At 40.5% G+C, this 17,047-nt stretch overlaps 2 protein-coding genes across 4 annotated transcripts in view; both read right to left on the bottom strand.

Moving 5' to 3' along the window:
* LOC136276879 (sorting nexin-6-like) overlaps nt 1–17,047 on the bottom strand; it is a 35,580-nt gene that overhangs the window by 9,595 nt on the left and 8,938 nt on the right. The gene's annotated exons all lie outside the window — the stretch shown is intronic.
* On the bottom strand, nt 1,218–15,493 carry LOC136284444 (uncharacterized). 3 transcript variants are annotated; one of them, XM_066174777.1, is made up of 5 exons: nt 15,384–15,493; nt 14,629–14,977; nt 14,307–14,459; nt 10,142–10,182; nt 1,218–7,578 (listed from the first exon to the last, which is right to left on the bottom strand). In XM_066174777.1, exon 5 carries the CDS (start codon nt 7,560–7,562, stop codon nt 2,043–2,045), a length of 5,520 nt encoding a protein of 1,839 aa, XP_066030874.1. In that variant the 5' UTR covers nt 7,563–7,578; nt 10,142–10,182; nt 14,307–14,459; nt 14,629–14,977; nt 15,384–15,493; the 3' UTR covers nt 1,218–2,042. The 3 variants fall into 3 exon arrangements, with proteins under 3 accessions (XP_066030874.1, XP_066030875.1, XP_066030873.1); XM_066174778.1 differs by having other exon boundaries at nt 1,218–7,575; XM_066174776.1 differs by having other exon boundaries at nt 1,218–10,182; nt 14,825–14,977.

Raw genomic sequence — 17,047 nt, 5'->3', positions numbered from 1 at the left:
GGATTACTTGTTTTCTCTGGTGTCCTTCGCATTACGCCATCTTTGATGTTTGTCTGGGTTTTGCGGGGGCTCTTCAATTTACATATGTCAGTTTTAGAACTGACGCGCAGCGCTACTGGGGAGAGCTTTTGTAGGGAAGTCGGCTAATTTTGTGCCGATAATGTACTGCGGAATGGCCCTTCTATCAGAACGTGAAATGAATATTTCCTCTTAACACATTGTTAGGAGATAAGGAATTAAATATCAAGATTTTTTTTGTAAACTTAGACCTGACACGACGAAACAATCAATTTCATTCTGCCCGTTATATTCACGAGTTCGTCATAGTTTTACTTGGATCTTGTTATACAGTATCTATTGATGGGTTCAAGTGCGGAAGGTCTATAGGGATTACTGGAAAGGGTCAACACTTCTTATAGGCATCGACGGTAACGTTATCACGCAAAAAATGGCCGCAGTTCAACGATAAAACCGCCCATGTCGACAATTCAAATCAATCTCTCGGACAGTGTAATACGTTGCAATCAAAGATACACTTGGGGTGCAATGTAGAGTTACGAATTCAGAATAAAATGTTCCATTTTTGGTTGTATTTGGTTCTATCAGTTTCGTCAATTTACAAGAGTATCTCATCGAAATAAAATACTCTTCTAAATTTGTTTTCCAAAAGTGTTTCTTACGCCGCATTTGTTCCCATTTCAGACGTATCCTGAAATATTATGGAGAAGTAAAAATGTTACGATTCTAGCCTTCAGACGAACAACAATCCTACTAACTTTTTTCATCAATAATTTATCCCCCCACCCACCCCACCCCTACTCCCTTGCAAGTGACTTCTTTACGACATGATTAAAACCAACGACCCAGACATAACACACGCGCCATCTTGGCTTTAATTAGGATTTCATTAGAAATTTTTGACTGGGGAGGGGAGGGAGCCCTATGTGACCAAATGATATTTTCAACCCTCAAGTCCAATTAAAAAAAAAAGGTTGGTTTATAATTTGTTTCAGCATGAAAAAGGAGTTTGCTGTTGGTATTTGCGGAAGAGGAAAATGTCGGGTTTTTTCAAGAAATTATGTCAAAGAAAACTTAAAACAAAAGCCGTTGACAATTTTTGAAGGTAGGCTGTTTGTGAATGTCTCAACCCGCCCACTTAGGTATCAAAGTCGAAAGATAAAAGCCATACAAGCATCTGTTTGGTGAAAAAGCTGTCCGTATATTTTAATTAAACCTAATCTCTTCCTAGGATCTCACATTTGACTGAAGAAAAATATCTGAACCTATCTAAGCTCTTAATAAGGCCAATGTATGTAATTAGAGTCAGTCATTCATCCAAAGATCGGTAAACTTAAATAAACCGATTCGAATTAACTATCACTGAATTCAATGCAACAGGTAACTTTCGTCCAAAAATGTGGAAAAAATGAAGGTATAGCTACAAATCTTCCCATTCATCATAATTACAAATGACACTTAAGGTAATAATATAACGACCGGATTTAGTGATCGTTTGTACTATTGTTGCACTTCATAAAGACTCGACACTACAGTAGCAATGCGGATTCCTAGACTATATTCATTTAGGACGCTTATTATATTTATAGGAAGCTTAACGAAACCATAGAGCTTCTTTTAAAATATTTATAGCGAGACATAGCTGATCAAGAAGAAATAGTTGATCAAGAATATGGATAAAAATCATCAATTAGAAAAGCAGGATTCTGAAGAAGCAGCACTGAATAGCAACTTAAAAATATCTTTACTTGGGCGCATATTCTCACTGTTTATTATCCGTAGAACTGCAAACAACTTTTGTAGCAACCTCAGAAATGAGAAAGTAATGAAATACTTGTCCAGAAATTAATAAAAAAACCATATCAATTGTGCGAGTTTCCAGATCGGAATATAAAAAGCACAAATTATTCAAGATATTATGAAAAAATTAAAACGGTCTAAGTTTTCACGTGCAAAGAAAACACAACGAGTAAACCTAAATTGAAGACCAACAACGTCTATGAATCAGCACAGTTACTAAACTATTAAAATGAGTCTCTTTTCTTCTTTTTCACAACAGCTCCAGGGTCATCAGCTCTCTTTCTTTTCTGTTGTAGCCAAGACATGTTCCTCCTGACCTCTAGTGTCCTTAAATGTTCTTGACCATACTTGGAGATATAAATAACCAATGCACGGTCAAGACAGTGCTCGGCCTCTTCGAATTCGCCAAGTTCATTGTGTATACAACTCAGGTTGCGGTAAGAATGTGCAACATCGACATGTTCAGGTCCCAGCTTTTTCAGTCGAATTTCTAGTGCACGCTTATGGTAATCTTTTGCTTGATTTGTTTCGCCCAGCGCAGTGTGTAAATTACCAAGACTGTTGTAGGTGTTTGCAATATGAACATGTTCAGGTCTCAGCTTTTTCAGTTGAATCTCTAGTGCACGCTTATAGTAGTCTTTTGCTTGATCTGTTTCTCCCAGCGCACTGTGTAAATTACCAAGATTGACGTAGGTGCTTGCAACGTGAACATGTTCAGGTCCCAGCTTTTTCAGTTGAGTCTCCAGTGCACACTCGTAGTAGCCTTTTCCTCGATCTGTATCGCCCAGCGCACTGCAGTGTAAAATACCAAGACAGTTGTAAGTGTTTGCAACGTGAACATGTTCAGGTCCCAGCTTTTTCAGTTGAATCTCTAGTGCACGCTCGTAGTGGCCTTTTGCTTGATCTGTATCGCCCAGTGCACTGTGTAAATTACCAAGATTGACGTAGGTGCTTGCAACGTGAACATGTTCAGGTCCCAGCTTTTTCAGTCGAATTTCTAGTGCACGCTTATAGTAGTCTTTTGCTTGATCTGTATCGCCCAGCGCACTGCAGTGTAAAATACCAAGACAGTTGTAAGTGTTTGCAACGTGAACATGTTCAGGTCCCAGCTTTTTCAGTTGAATCTCTAGTGCACGCTCGTAGTGGCCTTTTGCTTGATCTGTATCGCCCAGTGCACTGTGTAAACTACCAAGACTGTTGTAAGTGTTTGCAACGTGAACATGTTCAGGTCCCAGCTTTTTCAGTTGAATCTCTAGTGCACGCTCATAGTAGTCTTTTGCTTGATCTGTATCGCCCAGCGCACTGTGGAAATTACCAAGATTGCCGTAGGTGCTTGCAACGTGAACATGTTCAGGTCCCAGCTTTTTCAGTCGAATTTCTAGTGCACGCTTATAGTAGTCTTTTGCTTGATCTGTATCGCCCATCCCACTGTGTAGACCACCAAGACTGTTGTAAGTGTTTGCAACGTCAACATGTTCAGGTCCCAGCTTTTTCAATTGAATCTCTAGTGCACGCTTATAGTAGTCTTTTGCTTGATCTTTATCACCCAGCGCACTGTGTAAATTACCAAGATTGCTGTAGGTACTTGCAACTTGAACATGTTCAGGTCCCAGCTTTTTCAGTCGAATTTCTAGTGCACGCTCATAGTAGTCTTTTGCTTGATCTGTATCACCCATCCCACTGTGTAGACTACCAAGACTGTTGTAAGTGTTTGCAACGTCAACATGTTCAGGTCCCAGATTTTTCAGTCGAATCTGTAGTGCACACTTATAGTAGTCTTTTGCTTGATCTGTATCGCCCAGCGCACTGTGTAAATTACCAAGACTGTTGTAAGTGTTTGCAACGTGAACATGTTCAGGTCCCAGCTTTTTCAGTTGAATCTCTAGTGCACGCTTATAGTAGTCTTTTGCTTGATCTGTATCACCCAGCGCACTGTGTAAATTACCAAGATTGCTGTAGGTACTTGCGACGTGAACATGTTCAGGTCCCAGCTTTTTCAGTCGAATTTCTAGTGCATGCTTATAGTAGTCTTTTGCTTGATCTTTATCACCCAGCGTACTGTGTAAATTACCAAGATTGCCGTAGGTACTTGCAACGTGAACATGTTCAGGTCCCAGCTTTTTCAGTTGAATCTCTAGTGCATGCTCGTAGTACCCTTTTGCTTGATCTGTATCACCCAGCGCACTGTGTAAATTACCAAGATTGCTGTAGGTACTTGCAACTTGAACATGTTCAGGTCCCAGCTTTTTCAGTCGAATTTCTAGTGCATGCTTATAGTAGTCTTTTGCTTGATCTGTATCACCCATCCCACTGTGTAGACTACCAAGACTGTTGTAAGTGTTTGCAACGTCAACATGTTCAGGTCCCAGATTTTTCAGTCGAATCTGTAGTGCACACTTATAGTACCCTTTTGCTTGATCTGTATCCCCTAGCGCACTCTGTAAATTACCAAGACTGTTGTAAGTGCTTGCAACGTGAACATGTTCAGGTCCCAGCTTTTTCAGTTGAGTCTCTAGTGCACGCTTATAGTAGTCTTTTGCTTGATCTGTATCACCCATCCCACTGTGTAGACTACCAAGACTGTGGTAAGTGTTTGCAACGTGAACATGTTCAGGTCCCAGCTTTTTCAGTTGAATCTCTAGAGCACGCTTATAGTAGTCTTTTGCTTGATCTGTATCACCCATCCCACTGTGTAGACTACCAAGACTGTGGTAAGTGTTTGCAACGCGAACATGTTCAGGTCCCAGTTTTTTCAGTTGAATCTCTAGAGCACGCTTATAGTAGTCTTTTGCTTGATCTGTATCACCCATCCCACTGTGTAGATTACCAAGACTGTGGTAAGTGTTTGCAACGTCAACATGTTCAGGTCCCAGCTTTTTCAGTTGAATCTCTAGTGCACGTTCATAGTAGTCTTTTGCTTGATCTGTATCACCCATCCCCATGTGTAGACTACCAAGATTGCCGTAGGTACTTGCGACGTGAACATGTTCAGGTCCTAGCTTTTTCAGTCGAATTTCTAGTGCACGCTTATAGTAGTCTTTTGCTTGATCTGTATCGCCCATCCCACTGTGTAGACCACCAAGACTGTTGTAAGTGTTTGCAACGTCAACATGTTCAGGTCCCAGCTTTTTCAATTGAATCTCTAGTGCACGCTTATAGTAGTCTTTTCCTTGATCTGTTTCGCCCAGCGCACTGAGTAAATTACCAAGATTGGCGTAGGTGCTTGCAACGTGAACATGTTCAGGTCCCAGCTTTTTCAGTCGAATCTCTAGTGCACGCTTATAGTAGTCTTTTGCTTGATCTGTATCGCCCAGCGCACTAAGTAAATTACCAAGACTGTTGTAAGTGTTTGCAACGTCAACATGTTCAGGTCCCACCTTTTTCAGTCGAATCTCTAGTGCACGCTTATAGTAGTCTTTTGCTTGATCTGTATCACCCAGCGCACAGTGTAAATCACCAAGATTGCCGTAGGTGCTTGCAACGTGAACATGTTCAGGTCCCAGCTCTTTTAGTAGAATCTCTTCTGCACGCTTATGGAAGTTTTTTGCTTGGTCATTTTCGTCTAGTTTATTGAGTGAGACACCCATTCTGTTGTAACATGCTGCCTTTGCTTGGTCCGTACCCACGTGAGTCAAGTCAATCATTGTTAACAGCAATTTACTATAGATTAGCGCTGCTTTAAGCTCACTGTGGTCTTGGCACATTTCACTAAGGCTCCAAAGGCCACTGGACTGATAACAATAATAATTCAAGGCCTTTTCGGAGACTTCTGGTATTCCCTTCCTGAAAAACATATTTTCAATGTTTATGCTCAACATTTTTAGATGGGGAACTATTCTGGTTCCTACCACAATAGATTCTACGTCTTTAAATTTCGAGAATGACATTACAGCTCCATACGCCACTTGCTCGTTTTCATCCGTGGTGCAATCTTTTGTCGCAGATTTAATAACGTCATGAACGACACCGTGGACTCGAATATAGATACCACTTACTACTTCTTCAGTCAGCAACAATGAACATCGATTCATCCTCATTCTTATCATATCATCATCTTCAAATTCGTCATCAATCGCTTTGATATACTCGATAATAATCTCTTGCAGAATCGGCTGTGATGCACACATTGAGAGAAAAAGGAACATGTGATGCAAAACGATGTCATCTGCCATCGCCTTTTCGACAGCGAGTGTTATTGCTTTGGTCATGGACTTTGAATAGCTTGGATTTGTCTCCGCAAGAATGTTTTCAGTAGCACTTCGTTTCCCCTTTTCCAATTTCTTCAAATAGTCGGTCCAGCCAAATTTCGAGGTTGCTTTATTCCGACGAACTTGTCTTACATACGTGGCTGCGCCTGCCAAGGCAAGTGGCTGGTAGTCTAGTACTTTCGCGGTTTCTTTTACAATCTTGACATCCGTGGTACCAGAGAGGAGGCTAAGCAGATAGCATGCATCATCTGGATGCATTCCCACGCTGATTGAGATATTTCTTATGGAAGAGCTTGACAACGGCATAGACGCAGTGTCTTGTGTTGTTATTAGCATCTGACCCCTTGCCCACAGCTCGTTTCCTGTATCTGGCAAATAATCGCTAGTACGAGATACGCTGGTCACATTATCAACTACCAACAACCATGAAGTGTAATGCTCAATTTTTGTACTTATTAAGGTCTTGAAATATGAAATCTTCTCGTCTGTATTCAAATCTTTCGAGCCGTAAGTGTTTGTTATTTCATATCCGGAACATTTGCAATGTTGAGCGAAAAGGACATACGATTTTAAAAGTGCTTCTGAGTTTTCAGCATTCAACGTCATGACAAATGAAGGTGCGGAAGGTACTTCTTCGTAAAATCTCTTGGCTGCTAAACGGGCCAGCTGAGATTTTCCACTTCCTGGATTTCCTGACAAATACAGTGTGCTCAACCCATCGTTGGCGTCTTTTAGTGTTTTGAGGTTTTTTAAAACTTGACCAACTTCAGATTCCCGAGGAGCGATGTCGTGGCTAGGTTTGGGAGGGAGAATGCAAAATGGAGACACATCGGAATGTAATTGCTCTTCTAAGGCAAGCCTCTGTTCTTCTTTTTGTTGAAGTTCCTTTCCTTTCTCTTGAAGCTCTTCCAGTTTTTCTTCAAGTTTTGTTCCTTTTTCAAGAAGTTCCTTGTCTTTTTCTAGAAGTTCCTTTTCCTTCTTGTTCACTTCTTGTTTCAAGTTGTCAACCTTCCTTAAAACCTCGTTTAACTTCTCTGTGGGGAAGTTTGTCTGATTTTGAACTTCACTGATCTTCCATGTGGGAAGACTGAGCGCGTCGAATGCAGTTTTAACCTTTATAATTACACTTTGGAAATTTCCGTCGGAGAGGTGGCCCCGTGGCATATGTGCAAATTTTTCATTTCGAAATTTCCTTAAGTCGTCCACATTTAATCTAATGGATGGATTGAGAGAATGTATGCAGTCTGAATACAGGATAGCGTAAAACAGCATCGTACAATCCCACTCAGCTCTATCGCCATTCTTCATGGTTGTCAACAGCCCAGCGTTTCTTCTTCTCTTTCGAGGAGACTCGCCATTCCAGAAGTCCATTCCATTTTTGGGTTGATCTTTCCATTCTCCCAGTGTTGTCTTGTATCGATTGTCCCATTCTTGTTTGAAGATGGTTCGCAGACCCTCAGTTAGTATGTCAGTGACAACGTAACAAATCCTGTAGTAATTCAGTTGCTCTGTGGTGTACTTCAGTGCAGTGGCCATTATCAGTTACATCCTACTAAAACCATAGTTATGTTAGTACCCAATTCAGTTATGTCGGTAGGTCGCTATACTTTTGCTGATCCTTTAACAATTTTGCTGAACTTGTTTTGAATATTTATTTACCTACCAAGACATTTTCGCTGATACATGTCAGTTATATTCTAGAGAGGAAGTAAGGGCAATTGAAAAACTTTCGCTTTCAAAACAATTTGCTCGATGGAGTCAAAGGCTAATAGAATGGAGGAAAAGAGAGTGATAAAGATTCACTGTCACTCATAACTTAAACGTCAGTATAATACAGAAAAGTGTTCAAAACAACAGGGATACGATTGGCTGCAGTCCTACACTCCTGGTAGGGTACCCCATGCCGAACATGTCGAAAGGTAAAAACCAGACTAAGAGTGATCCTCTGGTCCTCCAGTTGGAGGATGGACGCAAGGTTAACGACCCTGCCCCCTAGAAGGAAACACATGTTACAGAAGCCGGATACATTGACAATACAACTCAAACCGGGGGTGTTGCTGCTGGGGCCGTAATGACGCTCTTGGCCAAAGGCGGCGGGAAAAATTCAGGAAGGGAAAGTGGCAAAACTTAAAATAGAGGGTGCGAGAACGGTGCGACTAAAACAGCGATGGAGAGAGGAGTATAGTGCGAAAGAAAAGGAAGTGAAACATAGTGCTGGGTAGGATAAGAGGAATTGGTTGGAGGAGAGGGGAAAAGGCTGCTGAGAATGGTAGAAACAAGGAGCTATACAGTATAGCCAGGACAATAACCGGAGAACGGAGGAGGCGAAAAGTAGGTGTAAAAGACAAACAGGGGGTGCTTAAGACATCCTTCGACTCGGTTCACAGAGAAAGCATGTGGAACATCATGGGGAGCTATGGAATTCCGCGCAAGATAATGAGCGTGATAGTAGGCATATACGAAGGATTTTAATGCGCCTTAATCGAGCTATACAGCATAACCAAGGGCGGAGGAGGCAAAAAATATGTGTGAAAGACAAACAAGGGGTGATTAAGACAGAATCAAAAGAAAGATAGCAGAGATGGTTGAGCATTTGAGTGAAATTTTAAACAGACATGACCCAACAAATCCAGTGGGAGAGAATGACGAAACAGGAGAACTAGAGTAGATTGAGGAAATAGATGGAAATGAAGGAAGGTGATTTTCGTGATTGCAACAACTGGAGAGGAGTGACTTTGCTACCCATCATCAGTAAAATATTCCACAGGATGCTGCTAGGGCGGATCAAGAGAGGTGTAGACAAGACGCTTCAAAAGAGCAGGCTGGCTTTAGACCAAATGACAGTACAACTGAACAGATCCTTATAATTAAAAAAATAACATCTCAGAGCAGGTAAACGACTGGAGTGCGAGTCTGTACACGCACTTAGTGGACTTTGGAAAAATCCTTCGATTCGGTTCACAGAGAAAGCTTGTGGAACATCATGGGGAGCTATGGAACTCCGCGAAAGATGGTGAGCGTCATAGTAGGCATATCTGGAGGGTTTAATTGCGCCGTAATCGACGGATGTGAGATATCAGACTGGTTCAAGATTTAGTCAGGAGTAAAGCAGGGATGTGTTATGTCAGAATTCTTATTCTTACTGGCCATGGATTGGATCATGAGGAAGACAACAGCAGACAAGAGAAGAGAGATAGGATGGAATTTAACAACAGTATTAGAGGATCTTGATTTTGCGGACGACATCGCTCTACTTTCATCCAAGTTTAAAGACTTGGGTGTGAAGACACGGAGATTGACGGAAGAAGCAGCCATTGTGGACAAAGAAGGTGTGGGCAGCCAGAGGAATAAGGAGGAGAACCAAGATACGCCTGTTAAGACTTAGTCCGACCGGTTTTGCTTTATGGTTGGGAAACATGGAAGATCACCAAGATCGGTGAAAGAAAACTGAACAGTTTCCAGTGTCAGTGCCTAAGACGGAAACTGACGATTATATGGCAGCAGAGAATGAAAAATAAGAGAGTTGTTGAAATGGCAGAGATCAATGAAATTAGCTGTGAGGTGCGAAGAGGAAGGTGGAACTGGTTAGGACTCGTACTCGGGAGAGAAGGTGCGAACGACCGTTTTACGGCATTAGAGTGGAAACCAGGTCCAAAGGTAATAGGGAGACCAATGACCACGTGGAGAAGGACTGTCGAAAGAGGAAGAGGCAAAGTGAGGTGGAGGAGCTGGAATGTGGCCTAACGAGCGATGATGACGATGATGATGATGATACACACCGAACGTGACAGTTAACTTTAATTTACGTGAAATCGTAACCCGTGGTTTCTCGGCGAAAGGAAAGAAATGATCACCCTAATGCTAAAGATCGGAAACAGCCTTTGGGGTACACTCTACCCTCAATCGTCCAATCCTTGTTTTATTGTTTATCATCAACGTTCACCACGTCACAAACTTCGAACAATCTCTCCACAAACCTATCACTCTAATTATCACGTCTCCTTTTTCAATCTTAACCTACACGTGAATGTGTAAGTCTCATGTCACTCAACTGACTTCCGTTTAAAAGGTTACTTGGAACTCACTTTGGAATCAGTGAGTTAGATAATACATACCGTTCTAGAACTTTGAGAAACCTTGGGAACACTTGAACTGTCTGCAATCAAAGGATGAGCAATTTAGCATCATGTGCTTTTCAAGCTGCACCAGCGGTAAAAGTATCCGAAGGGTTTTTTTTAAATATCATAGGGAAAAGGGCAGGCATCGTGTTTGGTTCTTACCTATTATCTGTTGGAGGACAATGCATTTATTATATAAAACAAATATAATCCATGTTGCCTTAGTTCTTTACAGTAATAGATCACAGAAAAAATCACAAACGTGGTAAGAACATCAGTGACACACTCGGGTGCGCTTCGTGTGCCACCTTTTTGTTCTCACCACATTTTGACTTCATCTGTGATTTCTTACTGAACAAACGCAGGGCTATATGGAAGTTCACAAGTATTGAGTGTAGTTTGTTGATGTGCTGTGACCCATTAGTCAAGATTATCTTCAAACTTTTTTCGCCCTTCCAAAGTGTACAAAATTCGTGGCTCACTTGAGAGGGGGGTAATTCAGAAGATTAAACTGACCAGCAATAAAAACTTCGAGAAATTTCAAATACATAGGACAATACTTCTAACGCGTTGATCAGATGAATATGATTTCATACCACCGGGTCATTTTTCTTGATTCGCTAAAGTAATTACTTTACTGGGTAGGTTAATGGGTTGCGTCAATTGAGAGAAGATAGCTATAAGTTTCTCTTGGGTACGTTTAGTTGCTCTCACCCAAAAGATTTGATCTTTGAAGAAAAGTCAAATTTGCATAAGATATGACGAGGAGAGACTTATCACCGCCGCAGTGCTATCGAGTTAATCAATGTTTCTTTCCATGTCTTGATAAAGAAAAAATCACAACAACGTTCGAAATAAAAGATTTAATGAAATCATAATGTCATAATTCCACCTTTCAAACAACTTATTATCCACACGCAAATCGCAACTTGTCACTTGAACGAAACTCCCCATGGTTAATATGTGATCCGGATTGCTTCATGTCCTTCAGGAAAAGAACAGCGATTTCATCACCATTATTTTCCATACTTTTCTCCCGGATATCTTTTATAAGCTTAAAGAAAGATGAATATAACGCAATCTCCCAGTGATTTACACGAGAGGAAGTCAAAGGTCTCTTTAATTTTCCCCTGAGGTGGCCGGCTCACCAGGAAGAAAAAGGACATCGTTCGGTCAAATAACGTTAGTCTGTGGAGACCATCAAGCTAATAGCTGAAGAGATTGTGCCCTTTGGTTCATCAGTGACAGCATTAATTATTTCAAATCTGTATTTCTTGGTCCAAGGGACATCAAAAATTGTTCCTTTGTAATTTTGTAAGCACTTCCTATAGCATTTTATTGTCGAGGGAAATAAATCTCAAGGCTCAAAGCCAATACAACGTTCGAGCACGTGAAAGACTCCCTGAAAAAAGCTAAATTTTGGAAATTGATTGTGATGAAATCCCTGTTCCGTTTTCTGTACTGTAGGCATACTGAGTAGTTCAAAATCTCCACTTTGTGATGATTTTCGCGCGAGTAGTACAAATTGCTATTGTGCAGGGTTTTCGGTAACATTTGGAAGTACCGGATGCAGTGGTTCAGCTGGCATGATATGCACACGATTTAAGGTATATGTTTGTAGTTATGTCGAGTGGTCCTCCAAGAAGTTTGATCAATTTTTTTTAAAAGATGATAACCAGAGGCGAGATTTCTCTTCGGGATATTGCTCATAAGATGACATTCTTCCAAAGCCGTGCATGTTTCATTTGTCTGAAACATTTGTTGTTGAGAACATTAGATGTAAACATCGCCAAATTATGCAATATCTGATTTTGAGCTTTTTTCGCGTATGGCCCCTATTAAAAGTAGAGGCAGGCCCGCAGAGATTTTTACATATTTAAAAACTAGAATATTATAAACAGCTGGGTGGGTAGTTTCAGTTCCAGAATCGGTGTACTTATGGAGAAATTCAGATTGACGTTTTCCCTTTTTTACCCGACAACAAAAATGACCGAAACTGTACCGAGATGAATAATCTACTGGTGTGTTCACATTCACTCTCTGGGAATATTGAATAAATCAAAGTGAAGACGAATGATGTCACTATGTATGGTAGAAGTGCCAATTTGTAATGTTGTATTTAGCTTGAGATGGAGAAATAAACATTTCACTCTTTTTTTGCGACGCTTTTGTATGAAAATGAGGCTCCGAGCCTCGTACAAGCAGCCGTTGTTACCATGGCAACAAGAGTGCTGCGACCTTTAAAAAGGGCATTTTTGTGCATCCCCCTGAGTGCCTAACTGCATGAAAAATTTGAAGGGGGGTTGAAAACTTTCATTTCCCAAGATGTTTGATTCTTACAGAGACTTGTTCTTAATCCGGCTTTGTCGCAATGCACCTTATTCACCGCTCTAAATAGCTACACCCTGCAGGTATCATATCGATTGTTTTACTAATAACTATTGAATTCGCTTTGCCCGCAGAAAAATACACAACAATGTACCTCGACCCAGTAATCTTAATTGTTTTTCCGATTTAAATTCCCTTCATAAAAGTCGGTAAAAAAATTCCTCGCATCAGACACCATTTCATATTTCCCACATTAATGGAAAGTAGTTAATAGAACAGCATTAAGGAAATTCTAAATTATAGCGATTTGCTGACTGTACGCACGTCTGGCGTGACATTTTTCAAGTAAGGAATGTGAAATCTTGAACAGAGGTCAACAATACTTCTTTCTCCTATTATAGAATGTTTTGATCAGTCTTTTTCAGGAGGACAATTTACGAATTCATAAAGTTACTAAAGACTAAATAACTGAAATGAGGACATCAAAGGAGTTGCTCACCTTAGGGTATGAGATATGACCCCTTCCCCGGTCCTATTGGTATTTTTCTACAAAACTTGTTTAGTAGCGAAAGTGGGGTGGTGGATAAAGAGGCAAACTTCAGGCACGCGTGCCTTGCGTGATTACTACAACAATCGAGTTTAAACTATGTTCAAGAATGTTTTGATCGAAGTCCTTCTCTGAGCAGAAACATGGATAAAACATTAGATTTTAAAAAGCTTTATTTAACAAACTGTCAAAATCTTTTCCAAAGAATCTATGCTATAAGTACAACAGTTGGTTTTGATTTCCGTCTAAGCGTCTAAGCGTCTAAGCAAAATTTCAACCAGGCAAGACAAGAAACAAAAAAATTACTCGTGCGTAACCAGCCTTGAACTCGTAAACAAGAACACGAAAGTGAAACCAGTGTGTTACGTATTGTGACCCTAACAAATGACACCGAGTGTTTTTGATTGGCGTCGATAACCGCAAGCGTCAAATTTGCGCGTTGATTCGTTAAGTGTAAGCTGAGCTGTTTAGTCCGATGTAGGTGAACAAATTATAAAAAGCAAAGCACATCAGCTCCCCCCCCCAGTCCTTAAAGCAATACCTTAAGAAATTCTCGAATCGGCAGGAGTGGGTTCTGAGGAGAAGGGAAGGGGGGTTTACTTGCACACAATTCCACATTCCCTCTTTGAATTCAAGGCAGACAAAAGACAACATCACGAAAATACTCAATTTGGCGATTTACTAGGTGTAGTCGTGTCTGGTGTGATATTTCAAGTAACTGGAATAAGCTCTTGAACAGAGGTCAACCATATTCGCATGTCTTCTTCTAGAATGTTCTGCTCTAATTTTATTTTTGAACGCATTGAAACAATTGTCGGAGTAAACAAGGAGAAAGTTTTAAATTGAGAGTCTTTCACCGAAGGAAAAACTTTCGAACGAACAATTTTGCATAAAGTTCACAATCTTCAGCAATAACACAACTTATAATTTCTTCATCAAAATACACCGCCAGCTAAGAGCATGTAAGGTTACCAAATTAACGGAAAGTGTTTGTGGACAACGATGAATTCGAAAAGATCTCTGATCGACTGCGGAGTTTTTCTTGTCAGTTTGTTTCTACGGTGTCCTCGTACATACATTCGCAAAACTTCCCCAACATCAAAACATACACAATGACGAAATCGACAAGAAAGTTCATGATCCTTTATCAATCTCGAGATCGAAGACTAGTACTGTATTTCTTGCTGCTGTCCTAAAGCAGGTGGATGTTTCGTTTCAGTTCCATAATGAATAAGTCCTGGTCCGCTACAGAAACAATTAAACTACACAATAATACAATATCCTTACCAGGGAGGCTAATTTCCGTGCCTTGAGGAACAACTAAGGCTGATAAATACTATCGTTTGCCTTTCGATCTTTTCCCTGCCGCTGTGGATCGTGATGGCCGGGCTCGCTCGAAGAAGACTCCTAGCCGTTTGCTTGCAATCCAAACGTCTCGATCTGTACATCACAGGTGAAAACAAGCGCATTAAACAATGATCTCTGGATCGAAGACTAATGTATTTCTTGATGTTGTCCAAAGACAGGAAGATGTTTAGTTTCAGTTTTAGAATTAGCAAGTCTTGGCCTGCCACAGAAACAACTAAATTACACTATACAATCTACTTACCAGCGAAGCTAATTTCAGGGCCTTGAGGAACAACTAAGGCTGATAAATGCTAGCGTCTCCCTTTCGATCTTTTCACTGCCGCTGTGGATCTTGATGGCCGGGCTCGCACGAAGAAGACTCCTAACCGTGTGCTTCCAATCTAAACGTCCCGATCTGTACATCCGAATTAAACTACACAATAATACAATATCCTTACCAGGGAGGCTAATTTCCGTGCCTTGAGGAACAACTAAGGCTGATAAATACTATCGTTTGCCTTTCGATCTTTTCACTGCCGCTGTGGATCTTGATGGCCGGGCTCGCACGAAGAAGACTCCTAACCGTGTGCTTCCAATCTAAACGTCCCGATCTGTACATCCGAGGTGAAAACAAAGCGCATTTAATGATAATACTTTATCTAATATTGTACTTGACGACGATGAATAACCACAGTCTTTTCAAACGATTTGAAATTCAGCAAATCGAGAATCGTAGTAATTCCGTCAAGTTAAGAGAGACCATAGTTCTCCACGGAATAAAGGACAAATTCCCAAATTGTTATATGCAAAACGAAATCGATTTAGCATTTTGTAAATGATTAAAATGAAGCAGGGTTGAACTAGTTCGTAAAGCCGCTAAGCTTTGCAGTTTGAGCATACGAGCAAGAATTTGTAACAACACCCTTCATGGATCTCACGCTAAGCTATGTCTCGTTGTAATTGAACACTAGTTGCAATTTGCGTCTCAAATCTAGCTTACAAGTGATCTATACTTACTTCTTTAAGGATTTCAGGAACGATTGAGGGAACACGTCGTCGTTTTCAGCCAGCAAAATGACAAAAAAACTGCTTGAAAACAACCACGAACAAAACTGACACGAATTTGCATAGCGCAGCATATCTGATGAAATTGTTGACTTTTACGTCACCGGCAGACAGATTTGCGCCTGATCTTATCGGCATTCAAACTGCAGATAACTAAATTGAAGGCTGGGGTAGGGTGAGGAGGAGGAGGAGGGTAATTAAGGAATTTATTCGTTTCGTGCTTAAAAATTCTGGATAATCAACGATATTTAAGGAAAAGTCATTTTTAAACCCTAGAGGTTGGGGGAAATTTTTTTTTTGGGGGGGGGGGGTGGGATCACATGGAGTTGAAAGAAGGACTGTAGAAGATTGACTGCTGATTAGCGAAGATCAATATAATACCACGGAGCTTTAAAGGGAGATAAGGTAAATTTTATTGTTCCAAAACCAAAATACTCCACCCCGCACCACCCTCCCCTTCAGGGAGTAACTAATGACCTGGCCCCTGGGAGTCCTCTTTTTCGAAGGGTGTGGAAAACTCGTTAATGAGGGTAAGGACTTCAATCGACCTTCACAAAGCCTTTTACGTCAGTAATACTTCCAGAAGTGGCCACTTCTCATAAAGTGGCTCTTTTAGCTGGGTGGGGAGGGGAGTGGGGAGGGGGGAGGGGGTGGGGCTTGGTTGGGGGGGAGGGGGTGGGGCTTGGTGGGGGGGGGGGTCACCAATTTCGAGACGCAAGAGCTTTGGTAGAGCTAAAAGGACAAGTAGCATTGTATATGGCCCATTCTAACATAAAACAAATTACACATCACAATAAGAAGTATATTTGCATTGAAGTCAACTTAAAATGTCAAGTTCTGCCTTTACAGGTAATTATAAAGCAATTCAAACAAAAGCCTACCATCGCTATATCTAATACAAATTTTAAGAGCTTTTCACTACAAACGAAATCAATTTTTTAGGTACTTTTCAGAGGATTGGAAAGGAATTTTTTTCCAGAGTGTCCAATACTCCAAAAGTATGTAGAAAACTGTGCACGTTTTAAACCCATTCATTTGAAATTAATAAAAATATTCTTTTTTGAGATGTAAAGAAATTCATTCACTTTTCAGTTTAATTGTGATCTGCAGTAAAAGGTCTGAAATAACATAAAGGTGAAAATTCACCATGTTGAGTGTTTATTGAATGTTTTGGGGCTTTGATTCAAGGCTGGGAGCCTTAACAAAATTGAAAAATTTATTCCTGTCACTAAATATATGCTGATTAATTTTTAAGTCATTGCTAGATTTTTGCCACCATTTCCAGCCAATTTATAATAGTAATAGGACTGAGTCGAGTCCAATTCAATCTGTAATCATACAAGTGATTGAAAAAATCTGATGACTGCAAGGTGGGAGTCCAATTTGTCAATCATGAGTATGATTACAGACAGAATTCAATGTCAACAAGTCCTGTTACCAATTAATCATAACTGTTATAACTTCCGAAAACAACAAATACATTTAGGTCAAATATCTCTGGTAGAGGCAATGTCTAAAGTAAAAAATATGTCTCCATTTTGGAAATTCTTCAAATTTTTTTTAAGGATAAGTGGCTGTTGCTATGGTTATTGTGATTAATTCTGTGATTGGTGGAT

This window comes from Pocillopora verrucosa, chromosome 11, assembly GCF_036669915.1.
Source record: "Pocillopora verrucosa isolate sample1 chromosome 11, ASM3666991v2, whole genome shotgun sequence".
NCBI classification, from domain to species: Eukaryota; Metazoa; Cnidaria; class Anthozoa; order Scleractinia; family Pocilloporidae; genus Pocillopora; species Pocillopora verrucosa.
The sequence above is the reverse complement of the archived record's forward strand: the minus strand, read 5'-3'. Positions and strand labels throughout refer to the sequence as shown.

What these genes read in the sequence shown, in the direction of transcription:
- LOC136284444 (XM_066174777.1), bottom strand. Translation starts at nt 7,562, where the DNA reads ATGGCCACTGCACTGAAGTACACCACAGAGCAACTGAATTACTACAGG.